The following is a 23,519-nucleotide window of genomic DNA, read 5'->3' on the forward strand; positions in this document are numbered from 1 at the left end:
TCTATTAATATATAATTTATAATGAACCATATTATTGTTTTAAAGGCTAGGCAAAAATTGGTGTTTTTACAAAAATTGTGTTTTCTGTACCAGAAGCCTCTTTAAACATAGTTTGGCTGAAATCCATCAATATTTACAAGGTTTTTGCATTATATGTTTTAGCTTGTCCAAATGCCAAGAACCAGTAAATAACTTTCTTTTTAAATGTGGGCAGTATTTACACAAAATTCCATGTAGAAGAGCAGGAGAACAGGCCTAATGGAAGCACCTCCTCCCTCCCTAATCCTGCTGCCACCCTGTCCCTGGGCTGAGGCAGCCAGGACCGCCTGTCTCTTTTGTATCTCTTTGGAGATATTCTCTGCATGTCTAAGCATCAAGGTAACCTTCAGATCTTCAGCAATTATTTGGGCACAATTTTTTAGTTTTTTAAAAAAATCTTTTATTATCAATTCTTTGTTGAGGTTTTTTTTTAAACTTCATGGATTTGTGTAACTTGTATGTTCACAAGCTGTGTTGACACATGATTGCTCAGGTGCTTTGTCTATATTTCACCAAAATAAGAATGTAGACTCCTTTGGGTTGAAAAAAATCCCCAAAGAAACTTTTAAGCAGTAGGACTATAGTTTTACAAAGTACAAACTCTGCTAAAGGTAAAATTATTATTAAATGAGTGCTTTTAGGACCTCATGCATACTAAATACATGCGTGCTCCATTTCTGGGCTAAAATGCCTAGCTTTTTTTTTTTTTTTGCCTAGCTCTTAATTTTTTAAAATTTAGGTAATACTGTTATAAAACAAAGGTTGTGTGAAAATAGAATTACCACAAAAAACAAATAAAACAAAATTCCATCAAGCATTTAATACTGTCTCCAAAGCTCCATACTGTAGTAATTCTATTTTTATGCAGCCTTTGTTCTATAACCCCATTACCTACATTTTAAAAAATTAAGGGATAGGCATTTTAGCCCAGAAGTGGAGCACACATGTATTTAGTGTGCATGAGGCCCTGGGTTCAAATGCATATGTTGCACTTTGAGGCAGTTGTGTTAAGATTGGTATGACTTGGTATCAAAGTCCAACCAGGTAAAGAACTTGGAGCTCTGAAATTTAGCAGAAGTTTTACTATTGCAAAACTATGATGGTGACTCTTCTGTTTTCTTAAAACTTGTCTTTGGTTATATTGTTATATTTGGCTTTACACTTTAACCTTTAACGTTTGTTTGTTAATATATACCTCTCTATAGTTATGGATCTAATTATGTATAAAAGAATGGCCTTTTCTCCTTATTGAAATTGTGTCTCTGAGGCAAAGCAGGCTATTGTGTGTTTTAGAGAGGGTTTGCATGTTGGACTTTGCTTGACCATTTTCATAGTATCAGCTGAGCCCGGGACGGTACAATGAATTTGTTAGGGAAAGAGGCATCCAGTTTTTGAGCTGCAGTAATATCAGACAATGGCGTTAACGATCTTTGTGACACAGTTGTTGTGAAATTGTTAAGTAACACCATGTGAACATGCTCTGAGAAGCTCTCAAGTGCTACAGAGATGTTGCTTTTAAGAAAGGTTGTTCTGATGGTGACATTTGGGTGGATAGGAAGATGGGAACAGTTGGGAATTTGTCATAGCTCCGTGCTATGCCTGCAATTGCAAGGTGGGGTAACTGAGAGGAAGGGACAGGTTCAAAGGCCATGGGAAGGAAAAACGGCAGGCTGGTGGCTGACCAAGGTAGAGAAAAATATCAGAAGCTTACTACTTGCTTATACATAAGTGACCATCACCATACATAGCCATTTAGGCTTCTGAATTTCCTGTAGTTAATAAAGATAAATTTATAAGCCAAAAACTTAGATGAGACTAATTTTAAATAGATATGAGTCTATTTCAGAAATCCTAGTGTATATTTCTTAATCAGTGTAGCTTTTGAAGTGTGTGTATTTGTCATACTTTAAATCCCAAATAATAGAACACTATTTAATACTCTATATTTCTGTTTCTACGTAACATTAAAGTTTAGAAGCAAGAAATTATAGAAAAGTGGCAGTGATGACCTTAGGGAGACAAAAAGTTGTTTTCTTAAAAAAGAGAAATGATGGTGATATAAATAAAAATATTGTTTATATCCACACAAATATAAGAAAATAAGATGTAAAGCTGAGCATGGGGGTGCATGCTCTATTTCTGAGGCTGAAGCAGGAGGATCACAAGTTTGAACCCAGCCTGGGCAACTTAATGAGACCTTGTTTCAAAATAAAAACTAAAGAAGGGCTGGGAATATAGCTCAGTATGAAGGCTCTGGGTTCAATCCTTCATAACACACACACACATACACACACACACACACACACACACACACAAGTATTGTGTTAACAGTATGGGAAAATAGATGTGTCTCCTGGAAATTAGCAGCCAACAGACCTACATATGTTGTTACCTGTGGTGTTGACTCAATTCCCATCAGTGTGATTCTCAGTTTTCTCATGTGTTAAGTAAAAATACTACTATTTGCTTGAAATGATGGTTTTGAGAATTTCATAAGGTAACAAACATAGTTTGGGTCCTGGAAAGTAAGAAGTACTCAATAATATTAGTTGACTCTGAACAGCAAATAGTCGACTAGTTGTTTTGTAAATGCATGATGATTATTTTTGAACTTATTTCGTTTAGTTTCTTTAGGCTGATAAAATGAATTGGCATTGTTTGACAACCTGTAAGCTAACTATAAAAAATATTAGATGTATTTTTACTAGGATACCGTGGGAGGGAAAACATCAAAATAAATGTTTCCGTATTATGTTTTGCTAATACTTAATTTAAAATAAACAATATACATGAAAATAACCTTAAGCCACATTAAGTTGCTTCAACTTATTTTTTAACAGTGTAATTTTCCATTTGTTGAAAGACACAGACTTTTAGGATAATTTATGTGCCTAGCTGTATTCCTTTAAATTTAATAAATTTCAAGTCATTAAGATAAAAAAGGAGACTATTACTGGACAAGGATAAAGGGAATAGGGGGATGGGAGGGGGTGTTTAAGGGAAGGAATGTTCAAAATACGTTATATGCATATGAAAATGCCACACTGAAACCCAGTATTTTGTAAAATTAATATGTGGTAATAAAAATATATTTTAAGAAGATTTTTTAAAAACTGTAGTAGCTAGTTGACTGAGGAGAGGATGTGGGCCGCTGAGGGAGATGGGGAGGTGGCGGGGAACGGATTGGAGGGCGGAGGGGACAGGGCGCCGAGTCTGAGGCAGACGTGGAGAAGCTGCGTGGACGAAGGGGCGGAGGAGTGGGCACGAGGTTAGGCTGTGGCTCACGGTCTGTGGACCACAGCAGGGGCAGCAGAGAACCGACCTGTGGTGGCCATAGACGCGCGCCGCACGAAGCCCAGGCTGTCCAAAGCAGGCGCTGGCATATGGCAGAAGAAAGAAGACGCCCCGATCACAGAACGGGAGCGTGAAACACCACAGCAGCTTGTGATGCAGAACTGGCTTTTCCTTCAGGGCACTGGACAGTGGGGAGGGTATGATGGGCGCCTCATGTTTCAGGTTCTGTCTGGAAGCGGACCCCAAGGGAGAGGAATGAGGTGTTGGGCCCTGTTATAGTCAGTAAAACCGCAACCTGGAGTCCTGATATTGGCTGTTGCTTGTGCCAGGGGGAGGGCCAAGGTGTAGGGACAGGTGGCTGTGCCCCTTCTTATAGCCCCACTATGCTGTTCTCCACAGGTGAGCTCCTCCCAGGGACTTTGGACTCCCACTTTCTGGCGACTTGAGCTGTGGTTTCAGCGTCCCGGCAACGGTAGCCGCTTATGTCCCAGCTCTGGCCTTGCCATGTGGATTCCGTCCTCTCTCCTCCTCGATGCTAAGCCAGCAAGCTGCGCTTCTTGCTGATGGCTAGCATCAATCCTTCCCCCTTTCATTGGGAGTTTGGCACTCAAGAGCCAGCTGGACCAGTTCCTGCCCAACCCGGCTTAGGCAACTGTAACAGGGCCTTGTTTAGTATAACCCTGCTGGTCCTGCTCTTGTATTTACCTTTCATTGATAATCAACCCTTAGATAAAGTCTCAGGGGAGGTGGTGTGACGTAAAGAAAAGTGCAGTAAAGGATGTGGGAATCGGGAAAGGCTGGGCTCCGGTACTGGCTTGACTGTACCTCTGTGTGTGACCTTGAGAGAATTACTTCACCTGGTGGATCCTTAGCTTCTTGCCTTTCTGTAAAACGAGATTGTAGAGATGATGAGACGCTATGTGAAAATACTGAGCCGGCCGAATGGCGCAGAGCAGGCTCTAAGGCCATGGTTGTTTTCATCTTCCTTTCTCCAGCTGGGGCATTATGAGCTCTGTCTTCACTGAGTTCCTCCTGTGCTGAAGGAAGAGGTAGCAATGGAAACTCTTAGGACTGAGGTTCTATAACTTTATGATCGGTGAGGCTCTCTGAGTCACTTCTGTGGTCTTTGTTACTGTCACGAGGGGGTGGGGGTGGAAGAAGAAGTCACATAGGCATAATTTTCTACTTCAAGAAATGCTGCTGTTTCTTGAAAAGGACTTGCATGAGAGATGCGTGTGTTTTTTTGTGGGCATCTTGGCTCCTTCCTTGATGATGGGAGAGAAAGACCATGGACCTTCCACTTAGGGGAGTGGGCTACTTCAAGGTCCTTAGTGGCAGAAGAGCTCTTGAGCAAAATCCAGAGCATTGGCAGTGTCTTTACAGCAGCATCTGTCCGTGAACAGGAACCGTTCCTGTGCCCTACACTGTTCTAGAAAATTTAGAAGTTCAAGAAACACCCAGGCTATGTCTGACTCACAGCCATCCTCACGCAAGGGTAGTTGCCAGCCATGCGTGGCATGCAGGGCTTTTCTTCCCACCCTGCTGCCCCACTCTCCCCTTCCACCTCCCTGATTGCTGATGGTGCTGCAGTATCTGGGTTGATCTGTGAACTGGGAGTGGCCTCATCTCTCCCCAGTGGCTGGGTATGCACGTGTGGTCAGCAGGGCCAGCCGGGACCTGCAGCCAGCTCCTCCAGCTTGGTGGAAAGCAGCGTCCCTAGGAGGTTTTAACATACACAGGTGCGGGGCCCTGGCCCAGACCACTTCAACCTGTGGGGTCAAAGCCTGAGTATTTGTTGGTTTTAAGAATCTCCCCAGATTCTATCCTGGTCTGGTGGTGCAGGCCTGTAATCCCAGCAGTCTGGGAGGCTGAAAAAAGAGGCTGTCAAGGTCAAACCCATCCTAGGCAATTTAGAGAGACTCTGTCTCAAAATAAAAAATAAACAAAGGGCTGGAGCTGGAGCTCAGTGTGAAGTCCTTGGGTTCAATCCCCAGCGTGTGTGGGGAATCTCCTCAGGTTCTATGGCATATTAGGGCAACTGTGGTTAATAACAACTAATTATATATTTCAAAATAGTTGGTAGAGAGGATTTTGGGTGTTCCCAGCACAAAGAACTGATCACTGTCTGAGGTAGTCATATGCCAGTTGTCCTGATCTGATCATTACACATTGTACACATGTATTGAATTGTCACATTGTACTTCTAAGTGTGTGTAATGATTATGTAGCAATTAAAAACAATTTGGAAAATTATCCCCAGGTGATTCACATAAACAGCCTTCTAGAATATATTCCCCCTTAAGAAAAAAAAAGTTTGTGCTTAGTTCCTCAAGGATCTGGGTTCCATTTGCAGCACTGAAATAGAGTAATAAAAATTCAGGGTATTCCCATCAACCTCTGTCTTTACTCCAGATCTGCTGAGATGCCTTCATCTTGGCAGGCCCTGTCATGTCCCCAGTATGCTGCCAATCTAGTAAGAAGAGAAATAAACCCGCAGAAAAATATACACCAGTATAATATCCAGGGCTCATTTTTGTCCTATTAGCCAGCTGGATGTTTTTGGTTTGTTTGTTTGTTTTCTGTGTGTTTTTCTTTTTTTTTTTTTTGCTCTAGTGAGGAGCACTAGGGACTTAACCCATGCTAAGGCATTAGGTTACTCCCCAGCCCTTTTAAAATTTTATTTTGAGATGGGGAGTCTCTTCCTAAGTTGCCGAGCCTGCCTTTGAAATTTTGATCCTCCTGTGTCAGTTTCCTGAGTGGCTGGGATTACAGCTGTGTGCCACCTCACCTAGCTAGCTGTCCTTAAACTTGGGCCGATTTGAGGGTCACTGGGGATCGTCATCAAATGCATATCTTCTGATCACGTTCCACTTGATTCTGATTCAGTGTTCTGCAGGTGAAGCTGGAGTGTTACTTTTGAAAACGAGCTCCCCAAGGGTTCTGGTGAGTACTGGACTAGAGAGAAAATTCTGAGCCTGGATGTCAGGGCAGGCTGCAGTTGGTGCAGAGGTTGCTCTGAAAGAGGATCCCGAGTGCTCCTTTATCTGGGTGAGCTCAGGGGAGGCAGTGCCTGTGGCTGCAGGCCCAGCTGTGACACTATGTCCCTCCAGGGTGCTTCTGATTCCTGGCTTTCCTGTCCTGACATCTGACATCCAGGCGTCACTTTAGGCCCACTAGCACCTCCTTCCTTGAGCAGGAAATGTCTGTCTCGGGCTGCCTCTGTGACACCCTGTCAACGAGCTGTCACCATTAGTCTTTTAGGCCTAATAATTGGAGTGGACACTGAGTGTCACTGTGGGTCAATGCTCAAGAATCCTTGATCTGTTTTCCCCTCTGTCATCCATTTCCCCAGTGGGGAGGGAAGTGGCTGGGAAGCAGTATTCTCAGACATTCCTCAAATTTTCCTGGCTTCTTATGATGGAGAAGGGCTACATTGGAGCTGAGGAAAGGATGTAGGTGCATCGAGGACCCTTGCTCCCCACCCCTGGGAAGCTGGGCCCTCGCCTCAGCTTTCTGAGCTGGAAGGAGGCTGGGGAGAAGGGTGGAGCAGCCTCCAGGGGCTTCGAGGGATGAAGGAGGGATGAAGTCGTTGAAATGTGATCAGCCCCATCTGTCATTATATGTGGGTCAGAGCCCACATGGTTCCCCCAGTCCCACTTCATCACTCATAACTGCAGATGGGGCCCTGGAGGCCTTTGGGCTGTGGTTGGGATGAGGAGAGTTACGCAAGAGTAGCCCTGAGCCTTGGCTTTCAAGTCGTGTAATTAGCCCTGTGGAGGGGGACAGGCGCTGCCATGCGCTGGGCTCTCACTGTGTATTTTCATGTAATTCTCTCAACCACCCTATGACACAGGGCTTATTATCTCTATTTTATAGGAAAAGAAATTCGCCTCCAGTCAGGGAATGTTAATGTCACAGCTAGAATTCCAACAGCTCAAGCCTTTAAAATTATACCATGCAGCTTCCAGGGCATCAGTGCGGAAACCAGGAGAACTAAGCTTTCTTTCAGGCTCTGCTGCCAATTTCATGACCTTGGACAAATCCCTTCCCTCACAAGTCACCTTCCTGGACTGCACAGTAGGGTGGGGACAGATGTCCAGACTCAGGCACAGGCTCCCAGCTCCCCATGTCCTGGAGCCCTTGGCCACAAGGCCAGGCCAATGTGGACCTGCCTGATAATCTGGGAACTGAGCAGAGCTGCGTCTGCTGAGCAGTTCACAGTCCCCTCCAGTGGGTGTCTGTCACTTATGACTTCTGAGAACCTGGAATACCCCTTTGCTACCTGTCTTTCTTTTGGAGTAACAAAGCCTGTCTTTGTCAACTTCATAGAGATTTCCTTTTAAAAAAAAAGTAGCTATGAAATGAAAAAAAGTGTGTAAACACAAGTAAAAGTGTAAACTGGATCACCTCCACTTTAAACGCTAATTTGGTTACTTCAAGGCAGCTTTCATTTCTTTATTTGCAGTGCTAGGGATGATGCCTGCTAGGCAAGTGCTGTACCATAGAACTACATCCCCAGGACATCAAAGACAGTTTTTAGATTTCCTACCTCACTTGAACAAGGAGCAGATGGAATCCTTTTATTGTTGTGTTACCCCTATCCGTTTTCTTATGAACAGGAAATTTCACATACTGTATTTGTTCCAGAGGTGTATGTTGGTTTAGATGACTGGGGCTAGGACTCTTCCCTACCTAAGACATTTCTTAGGACCCTCTCCTGGAATGATCAGTCATTACTCTATTAATCCTTAGGTCAGTTTATTAAATTTTCATGATCTAAAATTTGTCACTTTTTATTGTTTTGAGATAACCCTGGGTAGTGGGGGACTCACAGGTTTTTCTGGTGGACCACTGGCCACAGTTTTAGAGGTCACCAGGAACTGATTCTCAGGTTGATGGGGGAATGGGTTTTCCAAGTTATATACTGAAAATGTCACAGCTGTGATTTCTAACCTTGGCCTTTACCATGGTTTATTAATGTCCCTATGTCTCCATTATTTCATCCCTTACATGGAGAGATGAGAAAGCCAAGGGTATGCCAAGGTGAGAAATATTGTCAGACATGGTGCCTGTGAGCTCCTGGGGTTTTTTGGGGGGTGGTGGTGGTGCTGGGGATTGAACCCAGGGCCTTACGCATACAAGTTAAGAACTCTACCACTGAGCCACATCCCCAGCCCTCTCTGTTATTTTAATAGTGTATTTACTTAGTGTTTTTTAGTGCACAGACATTGTTTCATTTGGTGCTCGGACAGTCCTGTGACATAAGCTAACAGATATATTTGTTATTTCTGTACAGCGGTACCTTGGTTCATGAACTTGATACTTTCCATGATTCTGGTTGCAAACTGAGTTGGAAGAGAACCGAATCAAATTCAGTGGTTAGGTTCATTGTTGATCTTATGGGGAAATTTGATTTGGTTCTCATCCAGTTCGATTTGTGACCAAAATTGTGGAGAGAATTGAGTTTGTGAACTGAGGTACCACTGTATTTATTGTCTGAGTTTGTTAACTGACAGTTTGTTAACTAAGTTTCATAACTAACAGTTATGAAAAGAATTTTGAAATGGTATAAAACAGGATAAAACCATTGAAATCAGAGCAATTAGCAGAAAAAAGTTAACAGCTGGCACTTGTTTCGCTAACAAGTACTCTAACAAGTATTCTGTGTACCAAGGATAATTCCAAGGGCTCTTAAATGTATGAACTTACCCTTACAACTGAAATCCAAGGTTAGATGTTCCTAATTTGAAATCCAAAATCTTGAGTGTTGCAAAACTCAAAACTTTGGGACTGGGAATATGGCTCAGTGGCACAAGTGCCTGCTTGGCAAGTGCAAGGTCCTGGGTTTGATTCCCAGTATCAAAGGAAAGAAAAAAAAGAAAAACAAAACTCAAAACTTTATGAATGTTGCCATAAATTCTGCACTTGAGCTCATGAGAATTGGTCGCAGTCAAAATATAGGTGCACTAAAAATAATATATAAAATTATCTTCAGGCTGGGTATATAATGTGTATATGAAACATAAATGAAATTTTGTGTTTAGACTAGAGTCCTATCCCCAGCATTTCTCATTGTATATGTAAATATCCCAAAATTCAGAACAAAGTCCTGAAATCCCAAACCTTCCAGTCCCAAGCATCTCAGGGAAGGGATGCTCAACCTGTGTTGTCCCTGTTTCTACAGAAGGGAAAACTGAGGCTAAGGAACATGACAGTCAAATGGTGGAGCACACATTTTGACCACTGCCCTAGAATAACTCACTGTGATAGGGAAGGTGAGGGGTAGTGTTAACAATACAAGTTTCCATCAGGAAATCTGAATTATTGTCACTGGAATTGTAGTCCAGGAACTATTATCATCACTGTTTTACAGGTGAGAGGAAAGTGAGCGCCAAAGTAGATATGATTTGAATAAGGTTTCAAGACCAGAAGTGACATAAGCTGAATGCATGTCTTGGTCTTCTGTCCCAGTGCTGTTTTCATTACCTTGTGCAGCGTCCTTCTTAATGTGAACAACGTGTCTTTCAGAACCTGGCAGTGGGGGCTGGAGCTGTTGGATCTTTGCAGCTGACCTACATCTCAAAGGTAATGTTGGTCTGGCATCCTGGGAATCCATGTTCTCCAAGTAGCTAAATGAGGAAGTAAGTGGCATATCCTTGGGGTGTTAGCATTAGGGGATATTCCATGACATTACAGTGCTACCTTTCCCCACCCTCACTGCCCTTGGAGGATTTGCTGCTGATAGGTGGGTGCAGGAGTGGTTAGGTGGTTCTTGAAGGGTGGACCACTGTCTCTATATTGGTCAGCCTTCTGTACCTGTTCCAAATACCTGAGATCAACTTACATAGGGAAAGGTTTATTTTGGCTCACAGTTTTAGGGTTCTGTCCATGAGGGGTTGGCCCAGTTTCTCTTAGGCCCTGAGGTGGGCAGCACATCATGGTGGAAGTAGATAGCAGAATGAAACCACTCATCTCGTGACCCAGAAGTGAAAAAGCCAGAGAGGGAGAGAGAGGCTGAGGTTCCATGATGCCCTCCCTCCGTGTGCACCTCCCAGCCACCTGCCACTACACCCTAACTGCTAAAGGCTGCACCACTCCCAGTAGCCCCAAGTTGGGTACCCTGCCTGGAACAGGTCTGTGGGGGACATTTCACACCCAAACTATGGTAGTATATGACATGCTTCCCCAATAGGAAATGGTAGATGGTAATCGACCAGGGAGTAGGACTGGGATGTTGCAAACTTTTTGGTAACTGGTACAAAAAGGAACACAAATCCAGGAGCTGTAAAGGATTCTCCCAAAGGATCCAACTGCAGCAGCTCAGGGTTGTATCAGCCACCTGGATAGGATGCCTGCCAAGGAAAGGCTAAGAAAGCCCAGGGAATAGCTTCGTATGTGCCTGGACCGAATTCAGCAACCAGATAACTGCTGAGAGTCTGGCCAGCAGCTGATGGGCCCTGCCCTGGTCCAGTTTGCACTGATGGGGGGGAGCGCATTCCCTCTTCTTTGCCAGGCTTTGGGGTGGGGGCTGTTTAATGATGCCCACAGTAACTGCTGAATTCAGCTGCTTTTAGTAGCCCCTCCCTGGGACAGGCACCACTGCTGCTCAGCCATGCAGCAGTGATAAAAAGGCAAGGGAGTGAGCACCTCCCCAGAAAGAGGAACGCTTTGTACAGAGAGGAGAGCCAGGTGGCACCCAGCCAGCACTGCAGCTCAGGAAGAGCTGCTCTCCCCACGCAGCCCTCCCCGCAAGCATCTTGGGGGCCGCTGTGTCCTTGCCCACCTTCTGCCCTGTGGGCCCCCCAAGGGTCACAGAGCTGAGCAGGCCCTGTCCATCTGGTAACACACTTCAGGGGCCATGTGTTCATCCTCACCGCTGCTCAGGAGGGCGTCCTTAGGGGCCCCAGCTGCAGGAGGACTGGCCAGGCAACCTGAGCTGCAGACTGCGGGTAGAGCCTGGCAGCTACAGCCCGGTGCAAAGGCAGATGATAGTGGGCAGCATGGAGTGCAGGAGACAGAGAAGACATAGCCTCAGGGGAAGAGGGAAGGCTGCAGGGGCTGGCTGTGCTAGCACAGCTGTGGGCAATTTGTGCATGCCTTGTGGTAAGACTGTGGTCGCCTCCCCAGGCCAGGCCAGCCCAGCCTGAGGCCTGGGCTTGCCTACCTCCCGGTCCTGTCCTCATCGCGCTGTGAGCTCATTTCTCCAGAAAAAGGAATGAGAGAGCAGGGAGCAGACAGCCTGTAAAAAATGAACGCTGAAACTCTCCTGTTTGAGAGGGTTTGGAAAGACTTTGCGGGGAGGGAAGAGTGAATATAATCTCCTGCTGAATCATGATTTATAAATGCAGCTCAGATGAGGGTTTTTAGTATTTTCTGCTTTGGAGGCTGCCTCATTTAGAAAAGATGACCTGACTTTCGGCCCTTCCTGGGATGGGGCCTGTGTTTCTGCACGGGCCTTTTGCAATATCCACAGCTGCTGCTGGGTCAGGTTACAGCAAGCTGAGAGCCTTTAACTCCTACCTGACCCAAAGCCAAAAGGCAGGGGTTTTCCCAGCAAAGCGTTTAGCCCTGGTGCTGGTGTTCTGTTGTCGGCGGTCCCGTTGTCTCTCCCTCTCCCTCTCCCTCTCCCCATTTTTCTCTCCCAGTACTAGGGCTTGAACCCAAGGCCTTCACACTGAGCTGCATTCCCAGCCCTTTTTCACTTTTTTAGTTGGACTTGCTAAGTTGCCCAGGCTGGGCTCCAACTTTCAGTTCTCCTGCCTCAGCCTCTCAGTGTGGGGCTTACAGGTTTGAAATGCTCTGCCTGGCTCGGGATGTTTCTTGTTCCCCCATAGGTCTTCGCTCCCGTGGGAGGTGACTAGCCAGGGCCACATGGCCTCTCTGTTTGGATCCCATAGGTGTCTGCAGAGAGTCAGTGTTGGCAAGAGGGAGACCAGCATGTGGTTTCCTAGAGAGGCAAACCAGAGATGCCTATGCCAGGTCTGATGTCCCTCAGGACAGCCATTGCAGCAGAACCTCTTCCTGGGCCAACTACCAGGAATATCACTGAAGCTGGCAATTGGTGCCACCTACCCACCCTCCTTCCTTGCCTCATGGCCCTTTTCTCCCATTCCAGCCATCTGGGGTATTTATTAATTAGTGGTACTGGAGGTGGAACCCAAAACCTGTGCACTAAGCTGCATACCCAGTCCTACTAATTTTTTGAGAATTTTGACACGGGGTCTTGCTGAGTTGCCCAGGCTGGGCTTGAATTTCTGGTCCTCCTAGCTCAGCCTTCCAGAGTGTTGGGAGGACAGGCATGTGCCCGTATACTTGGCTTGCTCCCCTACTCTTACTGCATAAAGAGGCAAGGTGACCCCAGACACTGGGGCAGAGCCTGCAGTTCTCTTAAGACCTTGTTTGGCTGCTGCTTCTGCTGTCAGAGGAGCCCAGCTCTACTTCCGGCCAAGGGCTGGCAGGCAGGGCTGACCCCAGTGGTGCCCTGATACCGATGAGCTTGCTGCCTCTGTGGTCTGCATTTGATCTGATAAGAGCAGTTCCTGAGCGTCTGTTGTACTGTGCAGCAGCCCTGTCTGCGTCACTGGTGGGTGACCCATGCCTGTTCCCCTCGTCATATCCCCAGCTGTCTGTCCCTGTTGGTGTGTTGACAGGACGTGCCAGCCAACCACTGCTGTGCCGTGCCTCAGCTGTGGCCACCTCGGGGTGTGAAATGCTTGTGCTTGGCGCCCTCATTTGAGTCCCACTGCCAGGATCCTTACGGGTTAGCAGCCACGCTGCCGTGTGTGGGCCTCTGTTCTGCCGCCCTATCTGAGGACGCTGTGACCACCTGTCACAGTCACCCCTGGCCGGTGGGGTGGGCAGTGGGGGATCACAGCCCCCACTGGGGTGAGCAGGGCTTCAGGGAGAGGCCAAAGCTGTATCTCCATAAAAAATGAGAAAGAATGCTGTTCGGCCGTTCTCTGTGGGGCACAGCAACGGGTAGATGGACTTTCATTTTCTTCCCCTGCTGTTCTCTGACTCTAAGAAAGAGGAAAGTATTTTCACTAGGGAGCTGATGGGAGACACTGAGGGCCTTAACCCTTGCTACATAGCTAGTCAGGCCAGAGCGAGAGCTGACCTCATTAGTTTGCCAATGAGTTCTTTACCAAATTATCTTTCTGTGATAAACCGTGAGGCATTGAGGCATGTTGTAGATGTGCGTGTGTGCACCCATGTGTATCTCTCTATCCATAATGAGCACATGGTCAGTATTGTCACAGGACTGGCTACGAAGTTGTAGGCAGAGCGAACCGTTTCTAATCCAGGGAGGGCAAGCACATCAGCCAGCAGCACTCTCCGATCAGTGATAAATAGACATTTCTTAGAAAAGGGATGATTTTCTTAGTAAACCAGAGAGCATGTTTATGTGCCCAGCTTTTCAGTGCCACTCTAAAGCTGGATGAGAAGGGGCACCATGAGATGGGTGGGTGCTGGGGGCCAGGGTGGCCAGAGCAGCTCTGTGATGCTCAGGGTTATGCAGAAGCCACGCACAGGACAAGCAGGGGATGGGATTATGGCCAGGAGGATGTGTGGGATCACAGATGCTGAAGGAAAGACCAAGAAAACAAGTCACTACAGATTGGCATGTGAGACCAAACAGGGTCAAGGTGTCCACTGTGGGCCTTACTAAAACCCCAGAAAACAAGATGGCATGGAGCTAGGACTGTGACCACCGGGTGCCAGCGTCCTGCCTGTGCAGATGTGGTGGAATTTGTGTAGTTTGAATCTGAACTCAGGATCTGTGAGCTTGCCTTTACTTACATCTTTACGTTTTGTATAGGCCTCACATCATGGTAAACATACCAAAGTGCACTAGCTTCTCTTGTGAAGTAGAACAGCTTGGACATACAAATTCATGCATACTCCCATCTCCCGCCATGTGTGTCCTTTGCCACTTCAGGATGTGGGCCCTCAGCTTTATACCTCCAGAACCCTGAGCCAGAATAAACCTCTCTGTGCTATATGAAAAAAACACATCTAATTGTTCACCTGTAGAGTACTTGAAAGGGTGCTCTTTAGGTGAGACTGATTGGCTGTGAGCAGCGCACCTGGTTTATCCCCAGTCTCTAGGCAGTCGTCTTGCACACACACAGGAATTCTTGTGAACTAAGCTGTCTGCTACAAATTATTTTCAAATATAATGAAAATGTTTTGAATGCTTAATGAAAACATTAGTGAAGCTGATTTAATGTGACATCTTGTATGCATTTGGTTAAATAGTTGTCAGTAAGGCATAATGTTACGGAAACATTTATTTAAATATTTGTTAACATTGGATGTTCCCCCTCTGTTCTGTATGTTAGAAGCCAGGCATTTTTTTTTTTCAGGTCTCACACATTTTTGCTCATGGGCTGTCAGCATTTTGTTCATAGTTCCTGGGGTGGCACTGCTGTATTCTTGTGTGGAGTGGGTTTGTTAAAGAAATGCATTATCAGAAGCTGTGCATTATCAGAAGCTGCGAACTGTCCCTCCCTGAATGACTAGATTCTGTAGGACAGGGTGGGTAAGTGCCTTAGCTACATACTCACATCAACCCTGGAAGAACATGATATCATTATCCCTTATTTGGTAGAACATGAAATAGAGGTCACATACCTGTGGGTTGAGACTGTACTGCCTGTCTTTTTGATTTTTTATAGGTTGCTACCTCAGTTCCTGTTTGAGTAATTGGGCAGTAATAATTTTGGTTAAGGAATCTGGGAAGGTCTATAAGAAAAAACTTAAGATCAAGAGCAAGAACCTAGATAACATCTGCCTCCTGCGGTAGTCATTATTAGACCCCAGCAACAGTGAGCTATGAAGAGATTTTTGTTTTGCTTTTTTTTGTGGTACTGGGGATTAAACGCAGGGCCTTGGCACTGAACTATGTCTCCAGCCTTTTATTATTTTTTTAATTTTTTAATTTTTTTTTTGAGATGGTCTCACTATGCAGTTCAGATTGGCCTTGAGCTGACTTTGCAGCCCAGGCTGGTCTCGAACTCACAATGATCCTCCTGCCTCAGCCTCCTGAGTGCTGGGATTACAGGCATACGCCACCATGCCCAGATCTCCAGCCTTTTAAAATTTTTAAATTTTGAGACAGGGTCTCACACAGTTGCCCAGGCTGGGCTTGAACTTGCCATCCTCTTGCCCCAGCCTCCTAATGTGCTGGGATTACAGGTGTGCAGTACTGCACCTGGCAAAGGAACATTAATTTTTGCCTGGGAAGGGGATTGAAGGAATAGTATCCAGGGGAGGATGATGACAGTATGTGGATAGGTCCCTGGAGCTCCTAAGAGCTCCTAGGTATAGGGATGGAGAGCTGCTCCTGAAATTCAGCCAATTCAAGGACAGCCACTGAATCCTTGTGGGCATAGAATGGAGTAAGAGCTGTTTGAACCAGAACAATGTGGGCTCGTATATGCAGGTTCTTGGGAATGTACATGCAAGAGGGAAAACTGCAAAAACAAGGTGAGCTAGAGCCACGGGAGCCATGAAAAGACTTCTACTGTCTCGGGGTCATGCCCAAAATAACTAGGGGGCTCTCTGTCATGGGTCCTTCTCTGGGCAGGGGAAGTGCTCATTCACATGGTCACAGTAGCTCTCAAGGGAGCTGCTCAGTGTCCAAACACATCCAGTGGCCGCTGTGTCCTCTTGCTGAGTGCTGCAGTTGGAATCTAAGCATTTGTAGTGACCCCACCCACAGTTTGGAGATGTTCAAGGAAGAGAGAGTTGGCAATGTGAATGGGACCAGACCAGGGCCTGTGGGCCAAAGAGAATCTTGTCAGAATCTCTTGGTGACTTTTCACAAAGACAAACATTAACCCAGACATTGAGACAGTGGATATTCCTTCGATGTGGGTATTCTGTCAGGGAGGGGTGCACAAAAGGCTTCTAAGACAGGGTGAAAATGCCTATTTCTTAATTGAAGTAAAAGTGTAGGATTCTCCATTGTTATTCCTTAAAATGTAAAAACACGACTAATAAGTATGTATGTTTGATGTACTTTTGGTGTATGAAAAATTTCACAGTGAAAAGTTTTTAGTGCCAGCAGAAACACATTCATGTTCCCTTCCTTTCTTTCTTTTTCTTTCTTTCTTTCTTTCTTTCTTTCTTTCTATTTTATGTAGGTGAGCGTCGCTACCCCAAAGCAGAAACCAAAAACTCCATTTTGCTTTGGTAAGTATAGAACTGGGATGGCTTCACACATACTCAGGTAGCAACTTCCTTCTTTGAACAGAGGAAGTCCTGTGATCATGTGTGTGTGTGTGTGTGTGTGTGTGTATGTGTGTGTGTGAGAAGATGTAAATCATACGTCATTATACTGCCTCCCCCTCTTCTTGCTGTGAAGATTCTTCCCAGCATAAGGATAGATGCACAAGGACTAGTAATGTTTCCCTTTTCTTGATACCACAGGGAGGGTGCAAAAAATCTATAGAAGTTTCTGGGAACCCTCATTTTAGAACTGAGGAATGGCTGGTTATGGTGGCACATGCCTGGAATCCCAGTACTCTGGGAGGCCGAAGCAGGAATATTGCAAGTTTGAGTCTAGAGTGGGCAACTTAGCGATGTTAGTGAGACCCTGTGTTCAGTCCCCAGTACTACAAAACAAACAAAACCCAGTAAATGATGTGGTAGGAAAGGTGGACACTTAGGATAGGGGGTGGCAGGGTCAGGAAGGGCCAGTAGAAGAGAAGGAGTAGGTGATGGCGAGTCTCATTGTTGCTGAATAGATAGTGTCAGGGGATGACTAGGAAGCAGAGCCAGTTAGTGGAGGCCTCTGGTCGCTGAATTGCTAGTGAATCTGATGCGTTAGTTATTGAACTGTTGTTGGAGCCCACTGTGTGTGTGGAGTGGTACTCAACGCCATGACAGATGCTGCCACATAGTTTCTGTGTGTGTCACGAGAGCAGGGCTGCTCCTCTGCTGTGGTGTTAGAGCACCCTTGGTGCTTAGAATAGCTCCTGGCACATAGTGGGCACTCAGTAAGTATTTGTTGAATGAACAAATGAAGCTAATGGATTCTGTGTCTACCCCTTCTACTTTAAGTCCAATTCTTCAGACTTTTGCTTGTAGAATGCAGGAGCCCCTTGCGCTCCCCTTCCTCAGCTTTGGATTGGTTCAAACTTCTTTGGTGCTGTCATTCTCCCATTTCTTTCAAGTACTGCTAAGCTCCAAACTGATTCTCAGATTTTCTGATCAGCAGATGTAAACATATCTATCATAATAGTAAACCTAGAAGTAAACTGTTGACTGAATGGAATGCTCAGAGCAAAGGACTGATTGCAAATAAGGCCAAGGTCACAGATTTGGTCTCAGGCAAGCTTTGTTCCATTTCCCAGCCACCAACAAGGTTTGTAACCCAAGCTGGTCTGCCCGTGAAAAATCAAAGTACTAGGTCCAAAATTACATATGTGTCATCACAACGGTAAATCTGTTAGCACTGCTAGGAAGTGGTTCGTGGGGGCGTCCTGCTGATGGCAGAGCAGACGTCACAGCTGCTGTTCCTGTCAGGTTGTGTTCTTGTGGCCAGAGGGATAACCTTAGTTTTAAAGATGGGAGAAAGAACAGGCAGTTGTGTGGCCTGCTGCTTCTTAAATCACCATGCAGAGGACAACATTCTAAGGGATCTCTTGACCTGCTTAGTGGCCATTACCCATCTTGGCACTCAGACACCTTAGCTTTGTGGGTCTTGTTGTGTCACGTATTTTCTGATGTGGGAATTTCTCGCTCCTCTGTCTTTACAGTTATCAATGCCCTGTCGCAGAGATATTTTCTTCAAGCCAATGACCAGAAGGACCTGAAGGACTGGGTTGAAGCCCTGAACCACGCCAGCAAGATCACTGTACGTGTGTGGTTTCTTCTCCCTTTGGATGTAAAAGTGTCCATTCCCCACTGTGGCCTGCCTGGCCACAGATGGCAGCCTGGCCTTTCCCAGGCTCCCTGGCCAGCCTCAGTTCTCCCAGCCTCTTGTCCTTGGCTGATCAACCACAAGTCGACCCAAGAGCTTGAGTTTGACTCAGGCGCAAGGGGAAGTCTATGGGGTGTCCCCTTTGAGCTTCCTGGGAGGGGCTCCTAGTCGGTCATGGCCAGGGTGATGCAGAGTGTAGATTGCTGACTAAGAGAACAGAGTAAGGGAAAAGGATATGAGAATATTTTTCCTGGCTTATGAGATACTTTCCCTACTTTAAAAGTCACCTGGAAGATTAGGCTGGGCCATCCACCAGTCTGTCTTGGAAAAGCCTTCCATTTAAAAGCCTTGTGAAACTTCATGGACTGTTCTGCGTATTTTCATTGTCCTTGATTTGGCTAATGAAAGGTCATTTTCTTCTTCCTTAGAAATAGAGAAAAGGAGAAGGGTGAAAAGGAAGGAAAAGGAAAATTGTGTTAGTCAGCTTTCCATCAATCACTATGGAAAAAGCCCCCACCTAATCAACTTATAAGGAGGAAGGTTGACTTGGGCTTATAGTTTCAGAGGTTTTAGTCCATGGGTGCTTGGCCTGTTGCTCTGGGCCTGTGGCATGGCAGCATATCATGGCAGGAGTATGTGGTGGAGAGCTGTTCACCTCATGGTAGCTGGGAAGCAAAGAGAAACAGGATGGGGCAGGGTCCCAGTATCCCCTTCAAGGGCATGCTCCTGTGACCTAACCTCCACCTGCTGTTTTACACTTCTTAAAGGTTCCATCATGCTCCAACACCACCACGGGCCAGTGACCAAATCTTTAACACACGGCCTTTGGGGGACACTTACCAACCCAAGCAAAAGCTGTATGCTTTAGGGGAAAAAAACCTAAACCTTTAACCAGCAAGTCAGGGAGGCTCTTGACTTAGAAACCTTGGCTCATTTGCTCAGAGTTTGAATTTGTGTATTGTCTAGTCAGAAGTGCTTACATTTACTGACTTCCAGTAATGCCTATGTCCCAGGGCAGAGTAAGATTGCTGTGAATAAATTAATAGATGAAGTCTGTACATCCATCTAATATCAGTGTTGCTAGAGCCAGCTAGAGTGCAGTTTAGTCGGGTAAGCAGGTTAGCAGGTTAGCTTCTCACTCACATAAACCTTGGCAAACCTGTGAAGAAGGAGTGAGTTGGGCAGGTGTGGAAGGCTCCTGCTAACTCCTACACTCTGGGTGTTAGTCTGTGTTCAGGGTTCTGGAGTGCTGACTTAGTGAATGTTTTCTTCTCTCATGTTGGGGAGATTTTGCATCTTCTAGGATTTGGGATTTCCTTCAGTGACTAATATGTACTCCTTTTATATATGTGTGGATATGGTACTGGGGGTGGAACCCAGGGCCATGTGAATATTGCACAAGTGGTCTACCCTGGAGCTGCACCCTAGCCTTTTTAAAGTTGTATTTTGAGTCATGGTCTTACTAATTTATGCCCATACTGGCCTCAAACTTGTGATCTTCCTGTCTCAGCCTCCCACATAGCTGGAATTACATATGAGCACCACCACACCTGGCTAGTTTCCTCCTGGGTTCTGGCCTCTTCTTGCTAGTAAACTGTGCTGGACAGCCTGCAAGGCAGCATGCAGGTTCTTTCTCTCCTCCCTCTGTGTCCCTCCCTTCTGTGTTTTCTTGGTGCTAGGGATTCTGGCTAGGGCCTTGTACGTGCTAAGCATGGGCTGTACCGCTGCGCTATACCCCGAGTCCCTTTATTTAAAAGTCTTTATTTTGGTGCGAGAGACTGAACTTGGGGCTTTGAATATGCTAGGCATGTGCTGTACCATGGAGCTGCTCCCCCCGGTACTTGTCTTTCTATTGTGCTTTGAATGTGGAGATGCTCTAACTATCTGGTTTTTCCTGCCTCTTCTCTGGCTTCACAGAGCAGCGGCTGTAGGATGTGGGAGTGGGAGGGGACCTGCTGAGGCCCCAAGGTTGGAAGATGAAAGGGCCTGCTGAGTGTCAGTGCCTCCGCCAGTTGTGAGTCACAGTGTCTCCGGTGTCCTCTTTATTTCCTGGTTAAGGAATCAGCTTTCCATAGCCTGGATTCTGTATCTATAGATTTAACCCACTGTGGATTGAAAGCATTTGAAACAATTGTCTGCATGGAGCATAGACATTTTTCTTGTCCTTATTCCATAAATAATACGGTACAACAGCTGTTTCGGTGGCATTTACATTGTACCAGGTATTATAAGCCATTGGAAGATGTCAAGAGTCTGTAGGAGGTGTGCAGGTTCTGTGCAGCTCCTCCTCCACTTGACACGCATGGAGAATTGGGAATCGCAGATGTTGGTACCCTAGGGGTGTCTTGGAACAGGCCTCTGCTGGTACTGCTGGGTGACCATGGGCCCCTCCTCTCCCTCCTCCCACCAGAGGTCCTATGCCACACAGAAGGAGGGAGGGGAGGGTGCAGTGTTTCCTCCTAATCTTTGTGTGTCCCACAAGGGTTTTTCTTTCTCCTCTTCCTTCCTTCCTTCCTCCCCTCTCGCTCCTTTCTTCTCTCCTCTTCCCTTCCTTTCTTCCTCCCTTCCCTTCATTCACTTTTCCCTTCTCCTTCCTCCTCTCTCTTTCCTCTCTCTCCTTCCTTCTTTTTTTCTTTTCCTTTTTGGATACTGGGGATTGAATTTAGGCCTTTACACTGAGACAAGATCTTGCTGAGTTGCCAAGTTGGGCTTGAATTTCTCATCCTCCTATCTCAGCCTCCTAGGATGACAGCTCTGCACTACCGTGCCTCCTTGCTCGTCTTTCTACAGAGTTCCTTTTTGTGTGTCCTGCCCCACAGAGGCTAGGGTGAGTGGACAACTTTAGGGTTGTGATACCAGGTGATGAAGCACATATTTAAGACACCATATCTGCGAGTCAGGCACATTGGAGCAGGCAGAGATGAGAGAGGGAACAGGTCATGGAATAAACAAAACTTCCACACGTGATGTGTCGCTCCTCACCCAGCACTCTTAGGGACAGGGTATTTTACAGCCACCTTTTAGCAAGCACATGGAGCTCAGAGTCCTGCTCGGGATAGAGTTGGGATTCTAACCCAGGTCCCCTGACTTCTGGGGAGTTTATGATTTATAAAAATTTTAAAATAAACAGCTGTAAAATGTTAGATCACACATGACTTTTATGTGTGTGGCTTCATTTTAGCCTTGTGTAAACCTCAGGTAGGAGGGGCAAGGGTTATTATCCCTGTTTATATAAGTAGGGAAATAGAAATACCTAGAGATTAAAGCACTTGCCCAAGGTCACAGAGCTAGGACACATCCAGTTTTTCTGCCCACAGAGTACCCTTCATTTTTTAAAAATGTATTTTCATTAGTGTGTATTACTTTCACAAAATACTGTGTTTTGATATTGAGAAAAGGGCTCACTTAAGTTGTCCAGTTGGGTTTGAGCTTGGGATTCTCCTGCCTCAGCCTCCCACATTGAATCTAGTTCCCATTCCCCTCCTTTACACCCCTCTTTCCTTTTTATTCCCTTCCTCTTGTCTGATAATAATTTCCCTCCTACTTTCATGTCACCATCTTTAGATTCCACATACAGTCTGCCTTGGTCCACTCGACTGCCTTGATTCACAGAATTTGATGCTCAGCACATTTTGATGTGAGAGCTTTGTCTCGGTACTTGTTGTTTGGCACTTTGTGTGCACGCTAAAACTTTGGTGGTTTTCATCATTCTTGCTGCTTGTCCTGGCTCCTGCAACCGGTTAATGATGGGTCCTCGGGTATCACTGTACTAGGGAAACAAGTGATACTTGTCTTTCTGACCTGGCTCACAAGTGTTCTGCCCTAACACAGTGTTTTCTAGTTCCACCTGTTTTTCTGCAAATGACATGATTTTACTCTTCTTTATAGCTGACTAGTACTCCATTGTGTATATGTACCCATGTTCTGTATCCATTCATCCATGAGTGCGAGCTTGGGCTGGTCCCATGTGTTGGCCTTTGGCAATTGTGCATATGCAGGTATACTGTGGCATTCTGTCTCTCATCCTTTTGGTTTTGTACTAAGGAGTGGTATGGCTGGGTCATACGGTAGTGATATTTTTAGTTTTTTGAGAAACCTCCAGACTGATTTCCATAGTGACTGTACTAATTTACATTTCTACTAGCAGTGTACAGGATTCGTTTTTCTTCCCATTCTCGCCTGTGTTTGTTTTTGCATTCTTGGTGAGATTGCTGTTCTGACCGAAGTGAGATGACATCACAGTGCAGTCTTGGTTTGCACTGCATTTCCCTAGGCACTGTAGTTGTTGGACATTTTTTTTCTATAGTTATTGGCCATTTTTACTATGAATTTTGGAAGGTATGTTCAATTCATTTGCTCCATTTTTTGATTGGGCTATTTGGTGGTCATTTGGGGTTTTTTTTGGTGGTAAGGATTTTGAGTTCCTTATATTTTCTAGATATTAACCCTCTGTCAGAAGAGTAGCTGGCTAGATTTCCTCCCTTTCTGTACTCTGCCTCCTCACTCTATTGGTTGTTTCTCTTGCAGTGAAGAAACTATTTAGTTTTATGTCATCCCATTTGTTGAATCTTGGTGTTATTTCCTGTGCTGTTGGAGTCCTATTCAGGAAATTTTTGCCCTGTGCCTATGACTTATGTTTTCTGCTAGCAGTTTCAAAGTTTCAGGTCTTATACATGGTTTTGATCCATTTTGAATTGATTTTTGTGCAGCATGAGAAAGGGCTGTAGTTTTAGTCTTCTACATGTGAATATCCAATTTTACCTGCATCATTTGTTAATGAGGCTGTTTTTCTTCAACATACTTTCTTGGTTCTTTTGTCAAGAACCAAGAACTGTAGTTGTACATGTTTGTTTCTGAGTTCTCTATTCTGCTTCGCTGTCTATTTTTGCTTTGGTACTGTGCTGTTTTGTTACTATGGCTTTGTAGAATAATTTGAAAGTAGATATTGTGATGCCTCCCTCCTTGCTCTTTTTTGCTCTGAAATGCTTTGGCTACTCTGCATCTTTTGTTTCTGTATGAATTTCGGGGTTGTCTTTTCTAGTTCTGTGAAAAATATCATTGGAATTTTGTTGGAGATTGTGTTAAATCTGTAGATCACTTTTAATAATGCGGCCATTTTAAAAGTGTTAATTCTCCCAATGCATAAACATGAACGTTCTTTCCATCTTCTAGTGTCTTCAGTTTCTTTCTTTAGTGTTATGTAGTTTTCATTGTGGAGGTCTTCCACCTCTTTGGATAGGTTGATCTCTATCCAAAG

At 45.4% G+C, this 23,519-nt stretch overlaps 1 protein-coding gene across 5 annotated transcripts in view; it reads left to right on the forward strand.

The window, feature by feature from the left end:
- Positions 1-23,519, forward strand: part of Plekha2 (pleckstrin homology domain containing, family A (phosphoinositide binding specific) member 2) — a 62,300-nt gene that overhangs the window by 17,562 nt on the left and 21,219 nt on the right. For 4 of the 5 annotated variants that reach the window (XM_005398458.2, XM_013521516.1, XM_013521517.1 and 1 more), the window contains 4 exons: positions 6,220-6,276; positions 9,862-9,918; positions 16,482-16,530; positions 18,099-18,196. In XM_005398458.2, the coding sequence (XP_005398515.1) occupies positions 6,220-6,276; positions 9,862-9,918; positions 16,482-16,530; positions 18,099-18,196 (261 nt within the window). The remainder of the gene's footprint in view (positions 1-6,219; positions 6,277-9,861; positions 9,919-16,481; positions 16,531-18,098; positions 18,197-23,519) is intronic. The other variant, XM_005398461.2, reaches the window with a different exon arrangement.

Source organism: Chinchilla lanigera, unplaced genomic scaffold (assembly GCF_000276665.1).
Source record: "Chinchilla lanigera isolate Chin_1 unplaced genomic scaffold, ChiLan1.0 scaffold00062, whole genome shotgun sequence".
Taxonomy (NCBI): domain Eukaryota; kingdom Metazoa; phylum Chordata; class Mammalia; order Rodentia; family Chinchillidae; genus Chinchilla; species Chinchilla lanigera.